This window comes from Falco biarmicus, chromosome 20, assembly GCF_023638135.1.
Source record: "Falco biarmicus isolate bFalBia1 chromosome 20, bFalBia1.pri, whole genome shotgun sequence".
Classification (NCBI taxonomy): domain Eukaryota; kingdom Metazoa; phylum Chordata; class Aves; order Falconiformes; family Falconidae; genus Falco; species Falco biarmicus.
The window spans coordinates 1607586-1634299 of NC_079307.1; the positions used below are offsets into that span (position 1 = coordinate 1607586).

At 40.6% G+C, this 26714-nt stretch overlaps 1 protein-coding gene across 11 annotated transcripts in view; it reads right to left on the reverse strand.

Moving 5' to 3' along the window:
* Positions 1-213: 213 nt before the first annotated feature.
* Positions 214-26714, reverse strand: part of ZBTB44 (zinc finger and BTB domain containing 44) — a 44560-nt gene continuing 18059 nt past the window's right edge. Inside the window, exons 2-8 of one of the 11 annotated variants that reach the window (XR_008819117.1) lie at positions 24726-25795; positions 19959-20043; positions 14283-14446; positions 11857-11940; positions 2680-2823; positions 2518-2575; positions 216-1801 (exon numbers count right to left, since the gene is read on the reverse strand). Coding sequence is in view for 6 of the 11 variants with exons in the window: in XM_056322695.1 (XP_056178670.1) it covers positions 9217-9499; positions 11640-11940; positions 14283-14446; positions 19959-20043; positions 24726-25743 (1851 nt within the window). In the remaining 5 variants the exon portion in view is untranslated. Of the gene's footprint in view, positions 2824-3152; positions 9500-11639; positions 11941-14282; positions 14447-19958; positions 20044-24725; positions 25796-26714 lie in introns of those variants that run through there. The other 10 variants (XR_008819115.1, XR_008819114.1, XR_008819116.1 and 7 more) reach the window with 10 other exon arrangements.

Consider the following 26714-nt stretch of genomic DNA (forward strand, 5'->3'; position numbering starts at 1 on the left):
TTGTGTGTGTGTCAAAACGTCTTCGTCACTTACACACACAAAACTGATCCTGGAATCAAGAGTCACCACCTCCACCAGCCCACGAACACATCATGGTTTCCTTGCTCCCCTCCCAACCCTTTTGGTTATTCCCCTCCGACTCAGAGGTGTACTCACCTGGGAGGCTTCTCCCCGGCCTCCAAAGAATTCAGTTCATCCACTTTACCATTCGTTTTCTGTCACAGCTATCTTTGGCCCGAGGTAGTTTGAAAGCTATACTGCACTGCAGACGTAAATGCTTTAAGCCAACAAATAATTAAGGACTGTACTTTGTTTTGGCATAAATGGATACTGCCCATATTTATTTGATGTTTCCTGATACTTAACAGCAAGCTGCTTGTAGCTGACATTGGGGTTTTTTCTTAGAAATAGCCTGGAAAGCGTCAAGAGTCTACGCAGAGAAAAAAAACAAAAGAGAAAAATACACTGCAGTACCATCAGCACTCGCCACCTCCAAACAGACCCCTCTGGAGATCAGAAAATATTCTGCTTCCTTACAATTTGTATCTTCTCCCCAAGTCCTGCCTCCCTGTGGAGGAGAAGCTTGTTTGGAGATGGGCACAGGATCGCAGCGAACCGTGCCTCTGCTTTCCACTCCAAACTCCAGAGCAGTTTGTACGGGCTGACAGAAGAGCGAAGCCAGGTTCTTGCCGGGGGTTTAACCGAGTAACCTGTTTCGTAAGAGAATTAACCCCGAAAAAGCCAGCAATGCCAGCTGTTTCTGTAGAGAAGCAGCAAGGAAGGAGTTGGTCAGTTGATGTTTTTGCATGGTCGTTGTTCAAAATTCCTTCTGAATGAGCACATACAGATTGTGAGTGTGTGCACGCGTGTGCGTACAGGGGAACAAGCAGTACTCTGGGAGAAAAAACTGTTACCTTCTAAAGGATGTGTTACAAAACACAGGATCTAGCTGTATGCAGGCATAGGAAGACCGGGAATGCAGTTCTGGCAGATGCGGCGGATGGATTCCCACGTAAATCCGATCGGTTGTATGTGAATTGTGGGAGGGGGCTGTCTAGGAGTCAGCGATAGTAGCGCAGCCACGCAAATTAACAGGCAGTCGAGCAAAGTACCTCCCCTGTGTCGCGGCCATCGACTTCAGCAGTGGGACAGAAGAGTTCAAATCTCAACAACCAGAGGTAAAGGTGCAAGCAAGATATACAGATAGGTGCCCCGTATGCTCTCTAATATTTACCGGGAGACCCTGAGACCGAGACAAAGGCAACTTGCGATCAAAGGCAATTAATTCAAGCCTTTAAAGTGGTTTTCAAGCACTTGGGTCTCACTCTGGGTGCCTGCAGGCTATTTCTAAAGCATTTGCGAACAGCAGCTAAGAAAATCAGGGCTACTAGCAGCAAGTGTAAATCTGCTCTCCGAAAAGCGCATGTCTCCTCTGAAAAAAAAAAGCGTTAACAGATCCCCCAACTCAGAAGGACTGAAGAGCACACTGCTCCGAGCTGTCACCGAGGTTCTACCATGTACGCACTTACCCCTGCTCTGCTCGCTCGTGGTCTCACAGCAATCTCTGCTCTAAGAGCGGCGATGACAAGAGTTACGCTCAGTACTCTGGAGATGCAGCATACACAAGCAGCTCGTGAAAAGCGCTTTATACTTAATCCGAGCCAGGTTTCTCTTAGCAGCTTCATTTTCACCAGGATATCACATACGTAGGAATGGTGCAGTAAGCCCTGGGAGAACTCTGTTCCCTGCTCTACTACATTCTCGGTAGCTATGAGTTCAATCTCATCTCGGCCGCTCTCCACTGTGCAAAAGAAATAGTACTTCATTACTGTCAGGAATAAAATGCTTCAACGCTATAAGGAAGCCACAGAAAAACCACAGAAAAACTTCAGTGGTGTACTCGTGCTTTGTTACGGACATCTAAAAGATGTTTCATGCTAAACTTACAACATATGATTGTGCTTTGGAAAAATCCGCTCCAGTCACAAGTCTGAACCTCGATATCCATCAAAGGTATGTGTTTTAGCAGTCGTGCCTTAGCTTTGTGATAGTATATGTTCATATACAGGCTTTAGATCTGTAACGGTCTGCTAAGCATCACTGCGTACTCCTAACTGGGTCTGTCTGTCTTCAAAGCAGCTAAATTCTTGCTTTTCCAGGAGACCAACAGAGGCAGAGCCTTTACATCTCATTCTCTCCAAAGCCTTCACCAGATACGTTCCCTCTCCCAATTACCCTTCTGCTAAAATACTTCTGCCCCTACACGAGGTCCTCCGGCAACTGAGAACTCGGGAGTTTAGACACTCTCCTCAAACCCCGCCACCCAAGGTTCGTCGCGGCCGCTTACTCTGCACCACGGCATGCTTTTCCATTTTCCTTTTCGCTCCCGTGTCAGATGCTGCACACCGCTGGACTGCTAGCATACGAACCACGCCAGCCTGCTTGTTATTCACACAGGCTACCGGGCAGAGTTCGAATCATTTCAGCCAAGCGGTTACAAAACTTCCATTTTCCTACCTGTGCCCTAGCTATGTGTTGATCCAGCCAGCATCCCAGCTCGGTCAGACAGGTGGGTCTGTAGGAGGCAAATTAATTTAATTGCAAGGGGTGCCAGAAACAGCAGAGGTGTATTTTAAGTCCCGTGACTCTAGGCTGTTTCAGGACTATTTTGAAGCTCACACAGCTGCAATCACGGTGACTCTGTCTACTGTCCTTTATAAACATCTTCTGCTTTGACTAATTTGATTAGGCTCGTTCTTGGCTGGCTTTCCATCAATAAAACCCCGTTCAAAAGGCGGCCCCACCGCTTTTGCAGAATACGGCCTAAAAGAAAACATTAACAAAAGGAAATGTAATATACAATGGAAAATTAAACAGAAACGTGTACTTTATTCGTAATACTCTTTACTCATATGACCTCTCCAATCATTTATTAATGCTTGCTGTGCTTTAAACTATCTTCCTCTCAATGACAGCTTCAGCAACAGCGAGTTCTCCTCGTACTCGACTACCTCAAGACTAATTATAAGCAAAAGTTATGAGAGAATGTGGCTCTAGCAACAGAGCAGCACCTTCTTTTGCAAGGTCAAAGCTGGTCTTTTGTACTACAAGCCAACTCTGGTATAGTTAAATAACGACACAAAGCAAAGATATACTCCATAAAACATTAATATTTTAATGAAAAATCTTAAGCTTCATGTTTCTATCCAAAGACACTCAAAACTAGTTTTTCTCCCCCCTTAATTTTGACCTATAATGGGACCAGTTTGGAGATTATTTTTTTTTTGTATTTTAGAACATTTTTTTTTAAAGATTAAACAACCAGGCTAGCAAAAAGGTACCCAATACATACTGTTCTTATATCAAACAAGCTAGTATTTCAATACAATGTAACTATACAGAATATATACATTACACATATGATCACAAAGCAAACACTACAGGCTCAGAACAGATTTGAAAAAACATGATATTCACATTGATTACAATAACTCTAAAAATGATTGTAACGTTGAAACGGCACTTAGTTTACAAAAAAAGTCACAAAAATATATATAGCCACCAAGAACTATGGTTCCTGAAAAATACTAATAGCCAGATAGTATTATATAAAATGTGAAGTGTATTTAAACATCGTATACATTAAAAAACAAAACCAAAACCAAAAAACAATTCTGTTAAGTCAATAAACATGCCAAGTAATCTAGCTGTGGCCAGCATCAACAAGAGAAGCTGTACTGTGGATGAGATGACGACTGGATATACGGCTGGTGACTGGAGACTGGCACAGTTAAGGGGGTTTCACTGTTACTAAAATGCACAAAGAAGCCCAACAATAATTTAATTCACATTTTTTCCTCCAGCTTACTCTTTTCCCTCTTTGGGGTTTCACCATAGGGCAGCACCTAGAGTGAAGGCACTGCAGGAACAGGGCAAAGAAGCTGTCCAAGAACTTGGTGTAGCCAGGGCTATAGGTCAGAATATCAAAAGCATGCATCAGCTAAACGAATGGTTAAACAAAATCACTCCTCTGGGGACTTCAGCAACCCTCAGGAAGACTGCAGGTACAGTTGCCACACAGGCTGGCAGCACCAGAAACTGATTCAGCTATTTATTTTATTTTTTTTTTTAGTGCAACCCGATTTGAGACCTGTGGGACACTGAATTACTGTGATAGCACACATTGAGTTAACAAAAACCCAGAGCAGTAAGTACTGTTGCATTTAAAAAAATTCACATTTGTTTTTTATGGTACATTTCCTCCAATACGTTGAACCGATTCTATTTGCTAGGGACCTCTGATGTGGCTGAGGTACCGTCCGGCCTTGAACCCTCTTATCTGTCATCAAGATGCTATGGAATTTATTATGTCCATAACTGGAGATGAGAAACCTCCAAAACTGGGTTTCACCTCATAAGCAAAACTCGAACTTAATCGATCTGAATGAAAATTAGCTATTTTCCATATTCTGATGGTGTGGAAGTTGTAATGGATGTAGGAGCGACAGGTGCTCCTGCATCTGCATTTTCTCCATCCCTGCAGGGTGCACAAAGCTCCCGTTCTATTTGCATATAAAATGCTTCATGGTTCGTCTCAGAGAGAGACCGGCAATAGTCTCAGTGCTCTTACATCCTGGGGCTGGAGGGGAAAGCCAGCAACCAAGAAGCGACTGAAGCCCTCATATAAAAACTTTAAACCATAGCTTAAAAACAATAAAATTTTATCCCGTAAGGGACATATAGGGATCATAGTCTTATAAAATATATTTTACTGCATTGGCAGCTATTACTTTTTAAAAAAGTTTAAATTCATACCTTTTAGACTCAGGATACATGTGAACCCAGAACCATTTTCAATAACCTAGTCTACTAATCTCTCAGTATGAGAGACTTGACCATAGTATCTGCGAGCCTGACAACTGAACTCAAACTGTAGTAAGACAGACAAATCGTCAGGAACACACACCTTTTTTAATGTGGTGTAAGAACAGTGACAAGCAGCTCTTACGGGGAGCTTAAGCTGCTAAATGTGTAGGTATCCCCATGGACTTCCAGGGGAGTTGTGCTATGTGTCTGCATCGAAAAACAAAACAAACCCTTACAACCTGGCCAAAACTCCCGCACAGTGAAAACCTAACTTCTTTTTCTTCCACTCTTTGCAGGGAAATAGAAAGCTTCTGAATCTTCTCCCCTCTCCCAAAACACCATGATAAATCAGGAAAAAGCCTATCCCTTCCCCTCCCATTGTTCCCATCAGACGTACTGCTCTACACAATATGCAAGGAGTAAAGACCCCACACAGACTCCGAGAATCCGGGTCCCTGGCATACGGCAGAACCTTGCTAGTTCTGTGGTAGTAAAGGCACTCTGCTTGCAAAATAAATGGGCGAGGACAGGATTTTCCACTGAGTGCAAAGATTGGTGCCGCATGGGAGGAGGATACGCAAAAAGCAAGACATAAATCATTTGGTGAATTCATTTGGAGACTACTCATTGACAAAGAAACTGCTGCAATGTGTTGTGCGTGTAGCTATTTGGAAGAAATTCTAAACAACTTGTAAGGGCCACAAAGATGAGAAAGGGACTAGAACATCTGCCGTACAGGCTGGGAGTGATTGGGCTGTTCGGCCTGGGGAAGGCTCAGGAGGATCTTATCCATCTGTGAAACTACTGGATAGAAGGGGGCAGAGAAGATGGAGCCAGACCTTTCTCAGTGGGCACAAAGTGAAAAACAAGAAATCCCATGCAAACATACCGAAACCTTTTTAACAGTGAGGGTGGTCAAACACTGGAACAGCTTTCCTAGAGAACTTGGGGAGTCTCCATCTTCGCAGATATTCAAAATCTGACTGAGCAACCTGTTCTCGCTGATTCTGCTTTGAGCATGAGGGTTAACTAGATCACCTCCAGAGTCCCTTCCAGTCTCAACTGTTCCGTGATTCTGTGATCCTTGTCACACAGAAACATAAATGCATACCAAATAATGGGGGTTTCCGGGGGTGTGGGGGCAGGAGAGAAAAAATTACAGAAAAAAAACAGAAAAGAAAAGAAAAAAAAAAGAGGAAAAAAAGAAAATGCAGTCCAGAGTTCAAAATCCTCTGATAATGTACTGAAAGAAATTTATACTTTAGGTTTAATCCCAAGTGTAGTTTAAGGCAAGTTTCTTCTAGCTTAGTTAGATATCTATCTTGCTCAATTTGGAATCTAAGCGTATTAGCAACAGAGATTGTTTTAAGGTGTCCTATGCTTTTACATCTCTCCTGTGAAGAACACCAGTGTTTCAAAGAACTGAACACTTCCAACAAGTTAGGGACGAGAAATAAAACAATATTTGTGTTTAATCTGTGTTCACTTCTATGGAGAAAAGAGATACTAACAAGAAACGATTACAAACAGGAGAACTAACAAGTAAACCCAACCCTAAAACTGAACAAACCAACAAAAAAAATCCTCTAAAAACTCTTATTGTTCCTGCAGTTGAATCAGACTGAAAAGTGGGAACTAAATTAAGATGTTTCACGGAGATTACAGGGTTAAAAAGAGAATGTGTAACATAGCGTGATGACCAATGAAACCCATGACTTGCCTTGTACCAAGGTGTTAACAGTTAATGATACTCATTTCTTTTCAAGGAAGAACAGATTAGAGCTGCAAAGTCGTCTTAGCTTTTATTTCCCCTTCTCTTTGGTATTCAGAAAGCAGTTTGCCTTCTGACACAAAATTTTAAGCCTTAAAAATCCAATATCCAGATATGTCTATTCTGTATTTGCACTTCTCCTCACTGATAAACTGTTCAGCAAAATATCTAATGGGTGAAAATGATCAGATTCCAACAGAAGATTACGTCCGTTTATATCTAACCACCTTTGATCATTACATCCGTACAGTCTGGCAATGTGTTTCTGTGTGAAGTACTTTTTACTACATGAATCACAAAGGATCCTCATACCTGCAAGGTGGAGTAACACTTGTTAGAAAAAAAGCAAATTATGTATGTGAGTTCAGTTTCATAGCCCTATAATTCAGGATAAAGCTCAGCAAAAGACCTTGTCTTGTCTCACTGGCTTCTCAGTTGCAGAAATCAGAACTGGAAGAGAATTGGTCTTTAAATTCAGCCCATCAACAGACACTGGACTAATTCACAGTACAGCATCCCAAATGAAGAATTTCTCCTTCAAGCCCTTTTAAGAAGACTTACACAGGTAGACATACAAGACTGAATTGTAGCAGAGAACTTCTTTGCAGCGTGATGCTAAAACACCCTTTGGATCTGGCGGAGAAACTTCATTCCAGCAACTTGGAAAGGACTTATATCCCAAATGTTTTTGCTCTATCTAACTAAAATGTGGTTTATTGACCTAAAACACAGCAGAGAAAAATTTTAAAGTCACTGAAACCCTTTAAGCTCTTTCCAAAGGGCAATAAACTTTTTTCCTTACGGAAGCTGGCTATTAGTAGAAACAACTCAGACCTACAGAGTATCAAAGCTGCCTAAGCTAACTGAATACAAATTGATCTTGCCATATAATACGACTTTTGTGTCTTCTGTTTCTTCAGAAGCAACCTTTCTCTATTGGTTTCATTTCCTCCTCATATTTGCCTAAAACAAATCCGGACAGAAAGCAACAATTTAAAAAAAAAAAACCAACAACCAACCAAGATTCAAAACTAAGGGAGTATATCATGCCTTTGGAATACTAAGATCAGGTAATACCTACTTGCTCAGCATGTCATCTGTAGGCGACAGGCATTTGGCATCAAACACCGAGTTAACTTAAGAAGCAGTAAGAAAAATCACAAACCTCCTAATATATTTCCTGATTTAGGTTTCAAAGCAGTACTATAGCCCAAACAGCCTCAACAAAACAAGACTCACTGCTCTGAAAATCCCACACCCTAAATTTGCAGCTTTTTCTAAATATGGAAAAATGAAATTGCAAATCTTTCAATTTATTGCTTACTTGAGCTGTGTATGTAGCTGGAGTAATGGCCTTTAATAAACCGAGTTGGCAAGGACTTAAAATGTTTTGAAACAGGAACAATTCATCATTGCTATATAGGTTTTTTGTAAACAACCCCCCGTTGGGTTAGAAAGATGGCCTCTAAAGAGAGTAAATTGCTCGTTTTGTCCAAAACAGACTAATAAAAATCTCAGAAACTATACATGCATATGTATAAACAAAAAAATGTGCAATAACACACAAAAGAGCTCATTTTTTTCCCATCTGTAAACTCCCTCTAGCTAGCTTTTGGAGATTAGTAAAGATACAGTATACATGACAGGGGGAAGTGATCAGATCTGCAAACAATCTAGCCACGACTTCAGAATTTCTGTTTGGGAAAACCTTCATTTTCATACATTTCATGTAGAAGGTCCCCCTTCTACAGAAAGATACAGTCATGAGATATTTGTCAGGCTTGCACGGATATACACTTTCCTATCATCCTCAATTCATTATGCACCATCAGACTTCTCCTGACCGTAGTATTTCCACGTCTAACCTTAGATGGGCAAATCTAGACAGGCTACCTGATCAAGCAGTTTCTAAAAGGACTGGAATATAAGAAGTAGGAATACCTGGCATGACATCTCTTGGTTTGTCAAAACTGATTCATCTGAGATGAAAAGGGACAACGTGTTTTTAAAAAGCCTGTGACTGTTAGTTTCAAAAATGCTTACTGTTTCCAAGAAAAGGGTTACAGTAAGCGCTTTGAAAAACAGCAGGCACAGAGATAGGAAGTGTCATTTTTCTTTTTTTATGCAGAAGATTAAAGCATCCACTCAAAACTAGTCAAAACTGTTCAATAATGATTTCCAATGCATCCTTTTGTTTGTCATTTTAAAAAGGTTTCCTCTGATTTCTTTCCCTTAACCAGAGGGTCTGCAGAAGCAAGAGAAACTTAATGAGCTGCTCTAACTGTGGAAGAAGAAATAGTTAAAGTGATCTGAATCAGTTGTTCTTCTTTAGAAGTGTATCACAGCTTCCATGATGTTCTGACAAGATCTTTTTGTGCATTCAGTCTTAAATATTTTCACAGAAGTGATCATTCAGTCATGAAAAATAATCTAACATCTGTTGCAGTTTTCTGTTTAAAGCGTAGCTTACAAAGTAAAAAGGGAAAATCTCCCCACTTTTGTTTAAAAAAATTAAATTAAAATGTACAGGACCAAACACAGGCACTTTCCAAAGAACAAAAATGAAACCAAACCATGAATTATTCAATAGTAATAGATGACAGCTCCGGTTTCGGAGGGTCACCTGTGGTTGCCTCAGCAGTGGCGTTAGTCTTTGGCTGCTCTGGCATATCTTCTTCCTTCTCTGCCAACCCACCCAGAGACCCCAAGGGGAAAGTGCTTTCACAATTCTGAGTTGACGACACCTGTGAAATGACAGGCATTTGGACAGAAGAGTTGCTTTCAAAGCCATGCTCCCCTAGCTCATACTGCCCGAGGGTCTCTTCTTGTTCCTGGTTTAAGTAGTCCGGTACTAGGAAGTCACTAGAAGAGGGGCAAAGGACAGAAGAGAAATGTCATTTCTCACACAAACATTAGCGATATCAGTTTCTGTGTATCAGTTAACATCACACAAGCTATGCACTGCATTGCACAGAGAACAAAGATACTCATTTCACATTGCTCCAAGATCATCACAGCGACATACTTCACTAAGCACTATAACCTGGTTCTCATTTAAACACACAGAGAATGTATTCAAAGGCAGCTATTTCGCATCGCTTTGCATCCATTATTTCCTACACAGCAACTTGTTATTTAGATTGTATCACCTGGATGAGAATGAAAGTTAATGGCTGGAACATCATACGGCACTGAAAACCCCATTGAAAAAAGCACGCACTCAACCTTTAAAAACAGAAACAAAAATGAGTTCAGCACTGGCAAAGATGTGGGCCTTTTCCACCACTGAGGTAAGACCCACCCGAGAAACAGCAGCAGCACTCCTCTAAGAGGGGACAGGCTGTAAACAGAAGCATGAGGCAAGGAGGCAAGGGTTCTGCTGGAAGCGTACGGAGGCTGCCAACCACAGCGGTGTTCTGTGATGTTGACACGTATCACACTACTGTGAAAAGAAAGGAATTGCGTTTCCTTCCCGTTTCAGTACTTTCTGGACCACAGCTCTGTAACTTACTCTTACCAAATGATGGCTGAGCGCACCCAGAGAAAATCTACGAAACTCTCCAGTAGTATTTGCAGAGCATAAGGACATAAAGAAAATAAGGTTTCTTGGCAAATTTTCAGCACCAGACATGTAAGTTTGTACTTGAGGCAAGTATATACATGTTACATATATGCACATTTATTTATATGCTTTGTTCCTCCTTGTATTAATGCACTTTAAAGCAGTCCTTTTCTTACATGACAGCAGCATTCACTGCTTCAAATCCAGATTTGCAATCAACTAGGCTAAACCTAGTGTCTGTACATTCAAACTAAAGGAAGGCCTACGGACAACTGAAATCACACACTTCAATCTGACTTTAATTCGACGACAACAATAAAATGCTTACCACAATCATGGCATCATCATCCCTTAAGAGTTCTCGCTCTAGTTTTGGCACAAGTGCTAAGAACAAGAACTGTGTAAACCCACAGATTTGAAGCGCTTGTACTTTTAAACAATATTCTGTTGGAAAAAACAGTGACTGGCTTTCCTGGTTTGTTTCGTAGTTTTTTCATCCTACTTTGCTTCTGAGATAACAGGACAAAATGCTGAAATGTTTTGTAGGGGAAAAAGCATGATGTCTAGAGATCACCAGGGATGCTATTGTAGATGCCACAACATTTACAATACATTTCTTTTGCATTGCTGAATACAGATGACTGGCACACACCAAGCTGCACTCTCTCCATACATTTAAGAGCTGAGATCTATCTTTCTCTTTCCTCATTCGCTCTCACATTTTTCCATCTCAAATTCCAATGGTTACAAACATTTATTTCAGTATGAGAATACAGGCTAGTCTGATGCCTCAGAAGCCTTTTAATAGTCTTTAGTGAAGTGTGCTTATGAGATATGCCAAGACTTTTGTGCCCTGATAAACGAGATGTCCAACTGGCCCTTACTAGTCCAAACCCTATTAGTCTAATAATTTAGTAATATGTTACCTAGAAAATGAAAAAAGAGAAGGTATAGAGTCATGCAATCTTTCCACAACATCCACCATCAAGCAAGTACTTAAAATGAAGTCGTAAGGCTATGCCCTATGTAAGCGCACAGGCCATGTATGAGATTTTGAATAGCAAATCATTTACAGAACTCCACAGATGCTATAGCACAGAATGCTAGGACTTAACACTATTAGCCTGTCCACAGACAGCACTGAAAAGAGAAATTAAGTAGCCCAGAAGCAGCTTCTGCATATCACTCGATTCTTCAGTGCCCTCCTATATAGCTTAGACGCTGCAAGACAGATCAGATACAACAGAGAGTGGCGCAAGAATGAATTTGACTGGAATTAGCTGGCAACCTGATGAGAGGCACAGCAGGCTGCCCTGAAAGCAGGAAAAGATGATTTAGGAAAAAAAAAAAAAAAAGAAAAAGAAAAAAAAAAAAAAGAAAAAAGGAATTAAAAAAAAAAAAAGGCACGTTTCCCTGTTAGGTTTTTGCTGTGCACCTCACCTGCTCTGGAAGTAGTTTGCTAGCTCTGACGCTTCATGGTTCAAGCTCCTCAGGTGAACGATTAAATTTCCAGAGTTGGTGAACATGGCGCCACATGTTTTGCACTCGTAAATCCGAGGCTTGCGGATAATATGCCGGGAAACCCGCATGTGGTGTTTATATTCCCCGAAGGAAGTGAAAGTGGCACTACATATCTGGCACCGGAAACAGCGTTTACCTTCGTGCTTCAGGCGATGCATCTTTAGCGAGTAAGCTCGGGTGAACTTTTTCCCACAGCGGTCACACTGAAATGGTTTAATGCCTGCGGAAGAGAGAGGAAAAAAAACCCAAAACATTCACCTTTTGTAATGAGAGGTCACTGGCAAAATCCTTCCAGACTCCTAACAGCGAAAGCACAGCAGCTGTGGCCACTCACAGCAAAGCGCTGGTTTAGGAAGAAATTCTCCGTTTCACTTTAAAATGGCAGAAACAATTAGAAGAGAGCTACGTTTTCTCAGATCCAATTGTCAAAAAATTTCCTAACAATGTGACCTGTCCATAACGCTTGCGCGCCTTCCTCCCCACAGTTCAAAACGAACACAAGCCTCCATGGATTATGCTATGGATAAGGTCCTGAGCCACAGCCAAAAACTATCTGATGCAGCAGTCATCTCAAACCATCTTTGAACTCCTTTGATCTCGGGAGATTCTTGTGCCAGACTGGTTCCCAACAATGCAATTATCAGACTACCCTTAATTGCAGTGTTTTTTTCTGGCTGCCTTTGGCCTCAGAGAAGTGTTCTGGCAGGGGGACCCTGTGCACAAGGATGCCCCTGTAATGCAGCAGGAATGGTGATAAAAGGGTGAAGTAGCAGCCTTTATATTGCGTGGGAACCTCTCTATACAAGAATTTTCAGCAACTTTGCATGACAGATAGCTAAGACAGTTTAGGTTCATGCCTCATTTTTTTCTTGTATTAATTTAGAAATTCTGTTAGGCGTTCATTTTTCATTTATCACAGGCACTAATAAAACCCTAAAACACATGAGCTCTGCAACATGTTGCAGTGGCTGGGAGTATGTAATCACACCCAAACAGAACTATTACAACATAATAGACTGAATCACCAAAAAGTTAAGATTTAATAAAAAGACTGAACTCCAGAAAGTGTGGAAATCCAAACACGAGGCCAAGAATCTGGAATATGGAGCTCCATTCATAATAGGGCTGTCAAGGAATAAAAAAAGGATTTTTCAAAAGGCTGAATGTGCATCAGTCCAGGCTGTTAATTCCACCAGTCTTTCACTCTGCTTTCCTTACATTCAAAGCGGGAGCTGAACTTTTAATTGGGGCTTTTATACAGAGAAAGCTGTAGTTACGGTTACACTGAAACTCCTTGTTAAGCATGTGAAAGCAAGTTAATATACTAGAATATTGTCTCGTGGAGCTAAAACTTTTCATGCTTTCGTACTGTCCAAGGGCATCTACTTCCTCTGATAAGTCCGAGGAAAATCTCTTCAGCCATTTTGCTTATGTGAAAACACTTTCAACATCTGCAAGTTCTGAGAGTTTCTTCTGCGTGCTAATTACTGTAACACAGCTATTTAAATCTCTCCCAACTTTGCCCAGGGGTTGCCAGTTGACAGGTCGGCCACAGATGCTTTGCTGAAGCCTGTCTGGCTGCTGTCAGTTAAGACTTTAGCAACCAGCCTGGGATAGTTTTGCACCTGATATGCCCACAAAGTTTGTATTAAACATGTATTATTACCGCTGGCCTAAACATAGTCTGGTCATTTTGCTTGAAAGGTTTTGACAAATAATTGCTGACAGTGGAAAAAATTACATCTTGACATTGAGGTTGCTCTGCCCAAAAACAGTACAGCATCTGTGCGCGGGCTTGAGTCAAGCTCAATCCAGCAGATGCTAAACCATGAGGCTCAGTGCTAAAGCGCAATAACCCTTTAATATCCCCTTCATTCGCTCAAATGTCAACACTACTGCCAGATAACGCTGACAGGTCTTGAACACCGACAGCAAAGACATTAGGAGTTCATACTTGTTAGGAATCAAAATAAATGTACCAATTTGGGGATCAAGACTCAGAGGAGGCATTCACATGAACCTTTTGCTACCTGTACTCTATCTGTAGCACCTAAATTGATCATCAAACCAATCCAGTTGTCCTGCAATCCCTCCAAACACTCTGAGATTGAAAGGTATACAACTTTCTTCAATGCAAAGACATTAGATAGAGCGTAGTTTCTTATGGCTGCAAGTCCCCTCTAAAACACAGCAGACAATTACAACATGTAAGAGGAAGAATTTCGATCTACATCACTTCTTTAGCATAATAAAAACCCCAGTATACTTTATTTCATCTCAAACCTTTATCATGAAACTGACTTATTCTGATGGGTGTCAGACAATCAGATCTTTTTTCAGTCCACACAAATGCTAATCATCCATGAACAGAGCTATCAGTCAGATCTGATGTATCAAAACAAGCATTCAGTGAGACATACCTCTAACCAATCTTTCTGAAATCGGTTCTCAAGCACTTGGCAGGTGATTAAAAAAGAACTGCATTATTTTATTTGCGGCACAGTGAGCAAAACCCTGTGAGTCTATAAATGAGCAATTTTTGGAAGCAGTAACGTTTCTTACCTGAGTGGATAAGCATGTGTTGTTTTAAGTTCTGAATGCGAGTGAACCGGACCCCGCAGGTTGGACACTGAAAAGGTCTGTCTGGACCATTTGGGCTGGGTCTCTCTGTGCTGCTGGTAGAAGGAGCAATGTAGAGTTGGTAGGGATACTGAACGTTCTCCAAACTACAAAGAAAAAATTCACTGATTTACAAGCAAGCTAAAGAAAAAAAAAAAAACTAAGAAGCCTTGTCCGTAGAAATGTGAACGTTGAACACATTTGTATGAGAAGAAAAAAAAGACCAGCGCTTCACATTTCTGTTGAAATCGGTATCTAGGTTGGAAATCTCTGCCTCTATAGCAACACGTCTGACCTGCATCTGAAGTCTTATCGCCACTGACTTCACACACCTGAACAAAACCAGAGGATAACCTCTGCCTTCCATTTCTTTGGGCAACAGGTCTGAGCACCAGCTGCAAACTGAACTTTATTTTCCAGGCATGGGCATTTTCTCAAGCATATCGATGACTTACAATCAGCAAACAGTCCCTGAAGGCAGAATTTAAAGAACGGAGCAAATTGGAAAGCAAAGGAGTGTTTTGCAGTTTCAGTGATATTTACACACAAAATTAAAGCCCATTCATTTTCATTTCAATCCAAGTCCAATGAACAAACATTAGTATCTACAACTACATATTGTTAAGCTTAGAATATTAATCTAATTAATCAATTCTTGCTCCTTGTCTGATTCAATCAGCTCTGAGAATAGTTCAAGCTATTCTCTGTTAAAAAGATTCTATGTTAAAAAACAGCACACAGACTATAATAAAGGAATGATTTAACTTTCCAAGTAATTTATTTAAAACTGACTAATTGCTTCTCCATAGCCTCTAGCTGCAAACTGTTTAAGGGAACTGTTTAAGCGTTACAATCCCAGTCCTCTGGCAAGGAACTTGCTTTGCTAAAGGGCATAGTAAACTAAAAACAAATCTGCTGGTACAAACATAATAGCAATAGGAGTTTGTACTTACCTGGGGTTTCCCTTTCCTGAGCATTAAGGTCTATATTTGTTGTTGAAATAGATATTTCAGCTTGCTCGCAGCCTGACAGAAGATCAGACATCACTGGCAGCAGGGAACTGCTCTGACCCGGAATATTCCACAGCCAGAACAATGCAATTTTAGTTTTACTAAACCGTAATGTCTGAAATCTATTGAGAAAAAAGTACAACGATGTCTCCTGTTGCACACAGTCAGAAAGTCTCCCTGACTGAACAAATCCTTTCCCTGCTCTGCTTCCATCTCAAGCCCAGATTACTGGTTTCAAGGTTCGGCTGAATTTGTGGGCTTCTAATGTTCACGGGAATGAAACGTGCACCTTGCAAAAATACATTCTCCTACATCATACAAAAATCCACAGACCAGATCAGCACAGGACGGCAAAGAACTAGGGTAATCTCTTTAAAATCAATACCTTAATTGTCTTTATCTCCTCTGGAAATGGATGTCAATACAACTGTGAGAACTGGGCGTCTGAATTCAGAATACAATGATGGGTGTCAGCAGCAAAAGTTCCAATTGTATAATTTATCTGGAGAGTGAGGGAGCACCAGCTCTCCCTCAATACACACAGGATGAAAGAGCTTCCTGCAGGAGTTCAGTATCAATCAAGTCTGTAAAAACCCAGAAGGATTTCTGCTCTCATGCAACTGGAATATTTGCTCTAAGGAAGAAATTTTATTGTCCTTCGATTCTTTTTATAGACAATAGGGTCCTAGAGAGCTGTGGAAAACATAGATGCTGACATACTTGTTGATCTTTGCTAAAGGGAGTATTTCCAAGAGGGAAGTTACCAGCTCATGCCCTGGGCCTGGCAGAGTGTAGTTCCCTGCCGTGTATAGGTCTAAAAAGGCCAGCTGAGGCCTCATCAGACCCACTTGAAACAAATGAGGGTATTTGTAAACACGGGTTCTGATTTGTCTAACCAAATTTCTGACAAACCCTGGCGCTCCCCTCCCTCCCTGTGAGCAGATCACTAGATAAAGAACAGATTTTTCTCTACTCAGACACGGAAACATTAGTTTTGTCTCTGGAGTTGGTATGACCATACACTTTCCACTTTACCAGTGACAACTCCACCAACACAGACCAACAGACCGATCTGTTATCAAAAAAAAAAAAAAAAAAAAAGGAACAACATTGCAAAAAACGTGTAAGGCATAGAAGTTCAGCTGCCATAACAGCCTAGTAATCAAATGGCCAAATGGATCTGGGCCCAGGATGGCCAGCTTGCCCCTCACTTGGCATTTGACAAATGTCACACAGTCTGGCTAAGGGGCACGTTCCTTCAGAAAAGGTTTCCTTGCACTCAGCTGATCAGAGAATTCACAATCAAAATTTTCACAGCTACGTGCAACAGAAGCGACAGCTGCGATGCAGGGTTGATAAAAGGGACAACAGGCTGGCCAGCCAGAACTCCTGCTCTTGGATGTACATAGACACACACAGGTAGTGTGCTCAAATAAGTATTGCGTTTGTTTTCTGCGACATTTGCTTCATAGAGAACTTCAGCTTCTGGTAACACAATTCTCAGGTTCTTCCTCCCTCCTTCTTGTATTAAGGGACTGTGAGGAGGCAACAGCGCATTGTGCTCTGAGAGCTTCCTAGGGAGACACTCAAACTAGGACAGAAATTAGGAATCACAGCCCTCCTTTTTTTTCCCAGCTTTCTCAGGCTAGTTCATCCTCAAAGCCTGTACTGGTGCCAGCTTCTCTGCAATTGAAACAGCCAGGAGAAGCGCTACGGGGACAACCTTCCCAGCAGAAATTGAAAATAAAGTTTTGGTTTTTCCTACATAAAAGCTTCACAATGAGAAAGGCTGATTAAAGCAGATCAAATGGCAATCAGGAGGCTCTCCAGCTACCAGTGACTGGCATGTCTTTTTCCATCCTTACACTGCAAGCAGGCTGAAATACCTATTGGTGACACAAGCGCGCACCTTAGCACAATGAACAAATTACATTTAAAACACAAACATATTTTCTCTCCCCTGCTTCTTTTTCTCCATATATACTCAATGGCATGCAATTTGTGCTAAATGTGGCATTTAACAGTTGAGATTCGTCTAACATCTCAGATAATTTCTCTAACAGCTAGACAAAGAGATAGGTTTAAAATGTTTTCACTGCAAGGTTAAAATATTCTACTTGCATTTTTTTCTTCTCTTCACCAAGAGGTTTAACTGTGTAGAACAACACTCTGACAAATGTGAATGCCAAAATGCTCAGTGAGCCTAGAAACATTATCTATTTGTAAATAACACTTATTTTAGAAAAGTGGAGGCTCTCATTATATTGGATCAGAGAGTTCTTTTATAATTGAGTCTTTGCAACTCCTTTTTAAATCAGCAAACTGATACAGAGGCTAACTGTTAAACCAGCCAAGGCTGAATTACAGATCTATGTCAGAAAAGTATATTACAATCCAAATGTGAAATATCAGAGAAAGAATGCATCAGACTTCACTGTGAAACAGTAGTTTTAATACGTAACAAATTCCTGTGTGTCTATTAAGCTGACAACAATTACATGTGACCTGCTGTTTATGAAACGCTGACTATGGAAGAGGACCAATTAATGACGTTAATTATTAACACAGAAACAGAAGAGATAAGATGTTTTAAACTTTGAAATATTTATGATTGTTTCCATGGTGGTAAGGATGTAATACTGAAAGACCTTTAGATGGACTAGTCTTTTGCTTTGTTTTATGAACAGAAATATAACATATACTTGCCAAAAAAAAACCCCATTTCTCACTACAAACTTGCATTGTCCACTCACAACTGATTTTGACATGTTGAGAATTTCTGCTAATAAAGCAGTGTACAACATGGACTTAAACTAAAGGTGCATTTAAAAAAAAACACCACAACAAAACAAAAGTAAAGAGGGGGAAATTTTCTCCATCCATATGATTAACTGATCACGTCTTCATTTGATTCAGCTAGAGATATACATTTTATCTTACTCAGAATTCTTGTGCACCCAAAACTGTGTGCCCAAATTGCTACACAGAGAATGACAGGCTGTATTTATTTGCTGATGTGCCCATCCAGTGCTTGAAATGGGAATTTAGAAGTTCGGTGCTCAAAGGGCTGTCACAGCGTATCAGAATGCCCTGTCCCATCCTGACAGGCATACACATACGTGCCTGTGAAAGAAAACTTTTTGGGACTTGAAAGCACCATTTTACACATTTAATTGATTGACAGAATAAGCAGAGTCTTGGCACTTTCACTTGAATTTATAAAGTACATCACTTGGTAGAAAATTTTAGTTCTGGAGTCCAAAATTCTCATAAATTCCCATATCTGTTCATTCCTTACTGTGATATAAACTACATGCAAATTCTAGTTCATTTTGCTGATGCGTCTGTTACTCTGAGACTAATTATTTTCAAATTTGGGCATAAACTAAGGCAAATATTCTTTCCTTTGCTGCATGGAAGAGACCTTTAAGTGGGAATTTTCAGTGCGTTTAAAGGATTTTATTTATCCTGAATTATTCTGTGCAGTTTGCACCAAAGCTCTGCAATTTTATAGGAAATTTCTGAAATAATCCTCTGCTGAAAATATGTATGCCACTTGACTTTAGAATTATAGCTTTAAAAAACCTGGATTAGTTCTAATGTAACATGTGCTCCTACTATCAATTCATACCCTAAATGCTGGGTATTATTTTTATACTGAGGTTGGTTAGCAAATAGATAACATCTTCTGTGTCATACAAAAAAATCTTATCTAGGCAGTTATTTTCCCTCCAGATTTAATCCTGCAATGGGACAGGTTTTAGATGGAAATGTCAGGAAAGGTTTTACGAGCTATGAAAATGCAGCTCTTGATAGTTATCTCTATAGGGAGTTTCACTTGACACAGTTTCTGGAACAACTCCCAAAGGTTCACACTTCTTCCTCAGATCCACTTGTCTAACAAAACACTATGCAAAAGCTAGCTATACACACACTTGACACACCGCAAAAGCAAAGAAATAGAAGTCAAACCAGTTCTGTGTACCCTTGTAGGCCACTTGCAGGTACATCGCTTCGGTCTGTGAGAACTACGATACATCTTTGACCAAAGAGACCCATTTTGGTTTGGCCTTCTCTGCCAAAAAGACCGCTAAATATTTACAGTAAAGTGACACACAGCATCTTAGTAAAAAGCTACACGCAGAAAGTTTGGGAGAAAAGATTTCAGGCTGCTCTGCCTGTTCTGTGGTTTATGGCAATAACAATCTCTGGTGAAGCCAAGACTAGGCACTTGTTCTCATTTTGTTGCTTTTGTGCCTTTACGTCAGCTTTAGCATGCATGCAACTACCACACCTGTTTCACAGTAAAGATTTTTTTTCAAATTGGCATTAATAAAGAGCAGTGATGAAGGAACAGTAAAAACATGAATATCTTTCTTCACCAGTGTTGCCTGGAAATAGACAGGAAATGAAGGAACAGGTAAGCAAATTCTGACTTTCATCACCTACATTCTTCTACAGCATCTGAACCTTCAGGCACTGATTGTATGTTGATCAACACAGAGAATTAGATGTACAAACAACTAAACATTCTGGGATTAAGGCTGGGTAGGTTAATTACAGCACAGCACTTGCTGCAGAACAGTTTGCACACTACATTGGTACATACCGATCATCATCATCTGCATGAGCGTTAGTGCCAGAGGTACTCTGGAGTGTGGGCAATCCCTCCGTAACCCCCTCATCTATTGAGCCTAGGCAAAGAAAAAAGGGCAATTTAATGCAAATAAGTGTTCAAAAAGGGTTGGGGGGGCTGGTAAATACATATAAAGCTTGCTTTCCCAAATCTGTGAGAGACACTGCTTCCTGGGTGATAAGATACTAAAATTGTCTTGGGAAAATCATTTCGAAAACCCAGAAGCAACATGTTCCAAATCAGCTTCTCCTCTGCACAGATTATCTAGCAAATAGACAATTCAATAAAGGGCAAATATTTGGCACACCTAGAAAATGGAAAGAATCTATGTTAAATACAGCCAGAGTTTTCAAAACACATCCAGTACTAACACTGTAAAGCAGAAATGTTACCTTCACCTAAAGGGACCATTTCATCAATTTTCAAGACTTCTTAAACAATAAAGAGTTCCATCCTGCTACACTACATTGCTTTTGTGTTCCAAATCTTCCATATATATATATATATATAAAATATATCTGTTCCCTGATAACGTCTTCACTTATTGATAAGATACTGAGACAGGAAGAGCCCTCTGAGAAATTAGAAATGCAGCACAAAAGAGACCACGCATCTGTTTGCAAGGGAAATTATACACAAAACCAGAGCTTTGTTCAGTGCACTGACATTCAAACAACTGTAGCTCAAGTGCATTTTGGAAGCAGAATCTAAGCAGCACTAAAGCAAAGCTACAACTTCGTTCACCTGATGTGCTGTTGCTCAGATGGGCCTCCCTCATCACCCCTTGGAGTTTGGCATTAAGTCCTTGTTTAGGTGTATTACGCAAGGTTATTGTGGCCTGATGTCACCCTAACAGGGAGGGAAGATGGTGGTACGGTACTAAAACAATTGTAAGAACCGGTACCCCCACCTCACGCCAACTATACCCCCTCGACAAAAAAAAATAAAAATCCTCTTGGTTTGGTTATGATTATGTAGATAAACGATAAACCCTGCCCTGCTTTGTCTTTAAGCTGAGCGCAGAGAGCCGACTGGATCACCTCGCATTCCTCCTCTTCCTCTGATGATGTCTATAGGTGCAATGGGAGGTGACAAAAACGAATGGTTGAACTCCGCCAAATTTCCAAAGGATCAGAATTGCTGTTGTTCCTCTCCAACACAGGGGCTCCTAAATCATTACGTATGCATGATTAGTAGCGTGAAAGTCACTTGGAAGTTGTAATTCCATCTCGCCTCACTCTCCCTCTGTTGAGGCTGCACACGAAGCACCGCTTGAACTTTTCTGAACAGTCAAGCAGGCTTTGGGTCTCTACCACTGAATCCACATGAGATGAGAACAGATGGGGGAAGCTATCTCCCTCTACACCTACATCTTGAGAACAAGAGAAGCTTAGGACAGTGCTAGGAGCCACTCTTACTGCTATGGTAAAAAGAATTGTGCTTTCTGAGAGAGTGGTACATGAGCAACTGGAATTTGGGAACCCCCTTCTAAAGCTCACTAGGAAAATCAAGTATCACTAGGTCTACAATGACAAGTGTCAGACAAAATGGAAAACCAAAGAGAAGGAACAAAGACATGGAAAGTAAAGCAGAAAATATGCATATTTTGTCAAAAAGAACGAGAGTAGTGTCTCCAAAAAAGGCTGCCCCATAAAGGTCAGTGTGTTCTACAAAACCTTGCTGAAGTGCAAGATTATTGTCTTAACGCAACCCCACGTTCTGGGGCCAGTGATGGCAAGAAACTTGCACCTCCAGCAGTTTAAAAATGACACTAAGAGAATCAAAACTTTTGATTTTGTTACGAGCTGACAAATTACATTTGGGAAATTCAGCAACTAAGCAATCCATAAAGTTACAAAAGTTAATTCTGTTTTGATTTATTCTTCTTTTTCATGAAATACTTAACTGAAAGTCTACTGAAAAATAAGCCAAATTGCTCTTCTTAGGTTTAATTTTATGCCTTCACCTCTCAAATGGAAACAGTGTTAATGAGTTATGAAAATATCTCCTCAGACATAGCTATTGTTGTAACCATAATGACTTATTTATCAAGGCCCTGCTTCACGTCTCCTTCCATATTATAAAGTGCTTCCAAATATAATAAATTGCAAATGAACAATTCTTGAAATTGCCCAAAGAGTGAATAAGAGCTTTTTGCAGTATCAGAAAGAGAGGCAGGAATGCTTTTATAAATGCACTATAAAACACTGAGATAAATATATGCAATTACACAAGGAAAATATGTTCAGGGAAGAGAAAGCTGCATTTTTAACATATCTTGCTGCCTCCATTTGCTGTTCTTATATTACTGCATAAGGCAATACATTTTGGGGAGGTAAAAAGTGCTTTCTAGCTACAAAGCCTGCCTTATCATATATTAGGTACATGTGAACTGTGCTCAAAAGCAAGAGCACTGCTTCTCTTTACAGCAAAATGTGAATAAAAACTATTCTGAGGATAGTTAACAATGTTATGCGAAGACTGCTAAATATTCAGTCAAACATATTCAAAGAGAAAGAACAGATTTGCACTTTGAAGACTCTGGCCTAGCACGTTTTTCTTCTCCCTGTGGCCATTTGAAGGAAGAACATGCTGTACTAACATCCTCAATAACAGACATTTAACTTTAAACTTTATAATCACTAAAGCCTAAGATCCTCTGCCCCATGCCGTACAAATGGTCAGGTACGTGACCTCAGTGGTACAAAACCCAGAACAGGAAACGGGAAACTTTCCCCAAAATGGCTTCAAAAAGAGATACCTTTTGAAGACAGATGTGCACAGTTGCTTGTCAACAGAAATCATTTCAGGAAACTGGCTGAAGCAAGAACAAAAGTCAGTAAGGTGCCTGGCTACTGGAGCACATTACAAAGTATTTTTTATTAACGCTAAGACTCTCTTAGGAAAGGAGATTTTATAGCATCCAGCGGCACCTCTCTCTCTCCAATCCAGTCCTAGTCTCACATTCTCATGCCCCAATTCATTCACGCCACTTTTGAGTATGAAATTTTTCTGTATTTCTAACTACAGGAGAGGTCCTCCAAAACCTTCCGTAGATCATATACTACTCATCTGTAACCCAGAGTTTACACCCAGTTTGTTCTTTTAAGCTGCTTGCATACAGTGTTTATAGTTGGTAAAACTCCCTCCTTTCACTTGATACGCTATTTCTAACTTCCTCTAATCACTATTTCTACTTGTTCTATTTTGTCTGTGACAGTACAATTAGATCGATGACACAATTTGCATCTCTTTCTACATAGCCCTGGCAAGGGCCTTCCAAAGTTCCTATTATAATGAGTTAAAAACTGACTCAAACTAAACCTGTTCTTGAACAAGGACCACTTTTCCTGGAGACTACCCAGCAAACAAATTGTTCCTTTTAGTTTTGAATCTACACACTATTTTTGGCAAACTACACTTAAACATTTACATTTAAACTGATAGCAAGTCTGCTTCTCAGAAAAGGTAAACAGCCTTGTCTCCAGTAAATCTATCATTTTTGCTTGGAAAAAGCATTGCCAATCTAAAATACCAACAAACGAGCTGTAAGAACTGATGAGCAAAACCAACAACATAAAGTCTTGAAGGATGGGATAAATGGAAAATATTTTCATTTCTTTTTATTACCTGAATAGTTTAAGAACACTGATGATATATTGAAGTCCTGGAATGGTCTGACTGATCTAACGCTCGCTGTCTTCAGAGAAGGCACAGTGTTATGCTGACCAAACAAAACAAATAATGCAGGCTACTAGGCTACATTTATTTACTTTGTTGTGTAGTTTATTTATTTATTTAACTGAAGCAGCCTTTCATGTATACATTATTTGAATGAAGCAGACCAATACATCTGCCACCCTTACACTCTTCAAACAAAACAGGCTTTATTAAAAATCTTTCAATAAACTCTACCGAGTACAGGTCAAGCCACTTAACCGAAAGCAAAATAGCTGACTCAGGCAAAATTTTGGCAATTACACTAGAAATATTGCAAACTCTCTATCTTCTGACTTACTAAAAGCCATTCAATGCATTCTGCACAAAGAGGAAAACAGGGATTGTTACAGTAACCTTTAAGTATTAGCTATTATTAAACAACAGCCTGCTCGAAGAACCCAAAACGGGCTTCAAATTGTCTTTCATGGAAAAAAGGTTTCTCTCAGCAGTTGGCAGTGTTTGAAGAAGCAACTTGAGAACCAAATCCCACAGAAATGGAAAGATTCTCAATATTATGACTGTGTGGTTTTGTTTTCGTCTGGGCCATTAAGATGAGAGTGTTCCACCACTTATTTTGCAAATCTTCTTACAAAGGCTCTCTGTCATGATTATACAAGGTTTTAAGTCTGGGGCAAAGTACCATTCTATCCCTCTGTGGCTACAGCCACAAGTTTTTTAGATTTGGTGTCGCAGCTCAGCTGAGATCATGCACTTTGACATGAAGGAAAACAGAATTATTTTCGCCAGCCAAGCAACTAGAGGTAAAAAGGGTTATCGATCTCTGCTGAAGAAGGAGGTCTACCAACAGGCTTACCTTTCCTAGCTGCCTTCTGCAAAGTTACTTAGAAGAGCTCCAAGTCTCATCCCCCATTGGGGTTTACATGCAGCATTCCATAAACCAGGGGAAAAAAGGCTGTTTCTCAAAAGTAAAGCATGACAAAACAGGCAGATCCCCTCCACTAAAATCACAGTGCACACATGCCTATTTGAACATGTATCCAACGCCCGAAACGGTCATACCTATAGAGGAAGACTGTGGGCTGATCAGGAGATCTTCCTGCACTTGCTCGCTTCCTGGGACCGTCTGCTGATCGCTCAGAGAGCTCTGGGATGCGCTAACAGGCTGCGATACCTCCTCATGCACCTCCTCGTCACTTAACCTTTCCACTTTGACACGCACGTCTTCCTCAATCACAAGGGGAGAACTGGCTTTTGTGCTCTCACAAGTCATGTAATCTGTAATTCTTCTGTTGGACTCGGAGGGTCCAGGCATTTCCAAAGTCCTAGAGTTCTCCGCCTGCTTCACCTTCTCAGACTGAAGTCTTCGATCAATTCCAAAAGGAAAAGTCCAGGGAAAAGCTAAGGATGAGTCCACGGGCTGATTTCTGGACTCTGGGTAAGAAGTTGAAGGATTCAGCACTTGGGGGGAACTTGTCTGTGTGTTACACTTAAGGGGGCTCTCGGGAGACATAACAATGTAGCTTTTGCGCTTTCTTCGTGACTCTCGGCAAACAGGAATGGTTCTTTCCACTACGCTGCACTCAGAAGAAACTGGAGAAAGGCTGCCATCCCGAGAAGTAAAATTGCAGTTTGCGCTGTTCTCCTGTCCTGCATCCAGCACCTTCTCTTGCTGGCTGTTGGGCGTGTTCCATAAAATGCTGGACTTCATGAATTCCGAGCACGTGCTAGCAACGCTGAACATCTGCATGTAGCTGGCTGCAGCCAACACATCGATAATGTTTTCTGTATTAATAGATAGTGTTGCTGTGTAAGCATATTCCAGGAGCGGTATAAAACCAGTCACTGTCACATGGTGCAGGTCTAACACGCTCTTGCTCTCGTCTTCTGCTTGGCCGACGAGCTTGGAACGGAAGAAGTCGCTGCAGGCTGCCAAAACCACCTTGTGCGCCCTGAAGATTTTGTCCTGGACGCGGATGGTGATATCACAAAAATGTCCATCGTTACGAAGCATGTTCAGCTTTCCCAGCATCTCCTGACTGTGAGCAGGGGAATTATGAGTGAATGTTTTAACACCCATTTTTTCACCTTTATGCTAGCGTTCTTTCCACATATGAGAGATCACAGGTACCCTAGAACAAAGAGGAAAACTGTCATTTTCATCTCTGAAAGCAAAAGTGAAGTGGCTTCACTGATATAAGACTCTGTATGAAGAAAATCCAGCCTAGTTCTCTAGGGTCAGGTTCTTCCTCGGATTCAGACTGTGCAATGGACTAACTCTACAGAATGCCATTACCTACCTGTACTTTTCAAAAACGCAGATCAAATTATTTGCAATTTACCACTAATATCATCTTCCACATTTCTGCTACTGCCCACTCAAAACAAATTCCTAACACAGCTTAGGGAAAAACAGATGTTGTAATACTGAAAAGAAAGCATTTTTAAAACTATCATCTGTGTGAGAAACCTGTATTTTTATTTTCTGGGCCCATGAAACTATTGTTTACGGTTCTTAAACCTGACAGGCTTTGTCAAACGTTTCTTTTAAGTGGAAAAGTTGTTAGCTCAGGTCCACTACAAGTGTGCAGGAGCAAGCAAATCTCCCAGACAAGGTATTTAATACCAGAAAAGCTTTAGAGAAACTACAGCATGAATTTCCAAAGGACAGAGTTCAAGCTAGTAAACATAAAATAAGAGTTGCCAACAGCTCTGCTTTCCTGCTGTAGCGCAGGTACTGATTGCCTAAAGCTGCTTTTAATAAATAGCTTTGGACAAGGATGAGAAGTTATTGAAAATTCCTTCAAAAACACAATGGATTATAAACCTCAAAGGAAAGTTTAAGTTTACATCAAAAACACATAAACTGATTTTATATATGCGATAAGTAATATGAGGAGGGCAACTTCTTTCTTCTGAAAAGTACAAAACTGCCCTCTTGGGGACCAGTTCTCTTCTGTGTGGGAGCAGATGCGTGGTTTGTGTGCAAGGCCCTGAAGGAGGAGAAAGGGGTGCATGCCCCACATTGCAGGTTTTAAGGCTGCAGCAGTA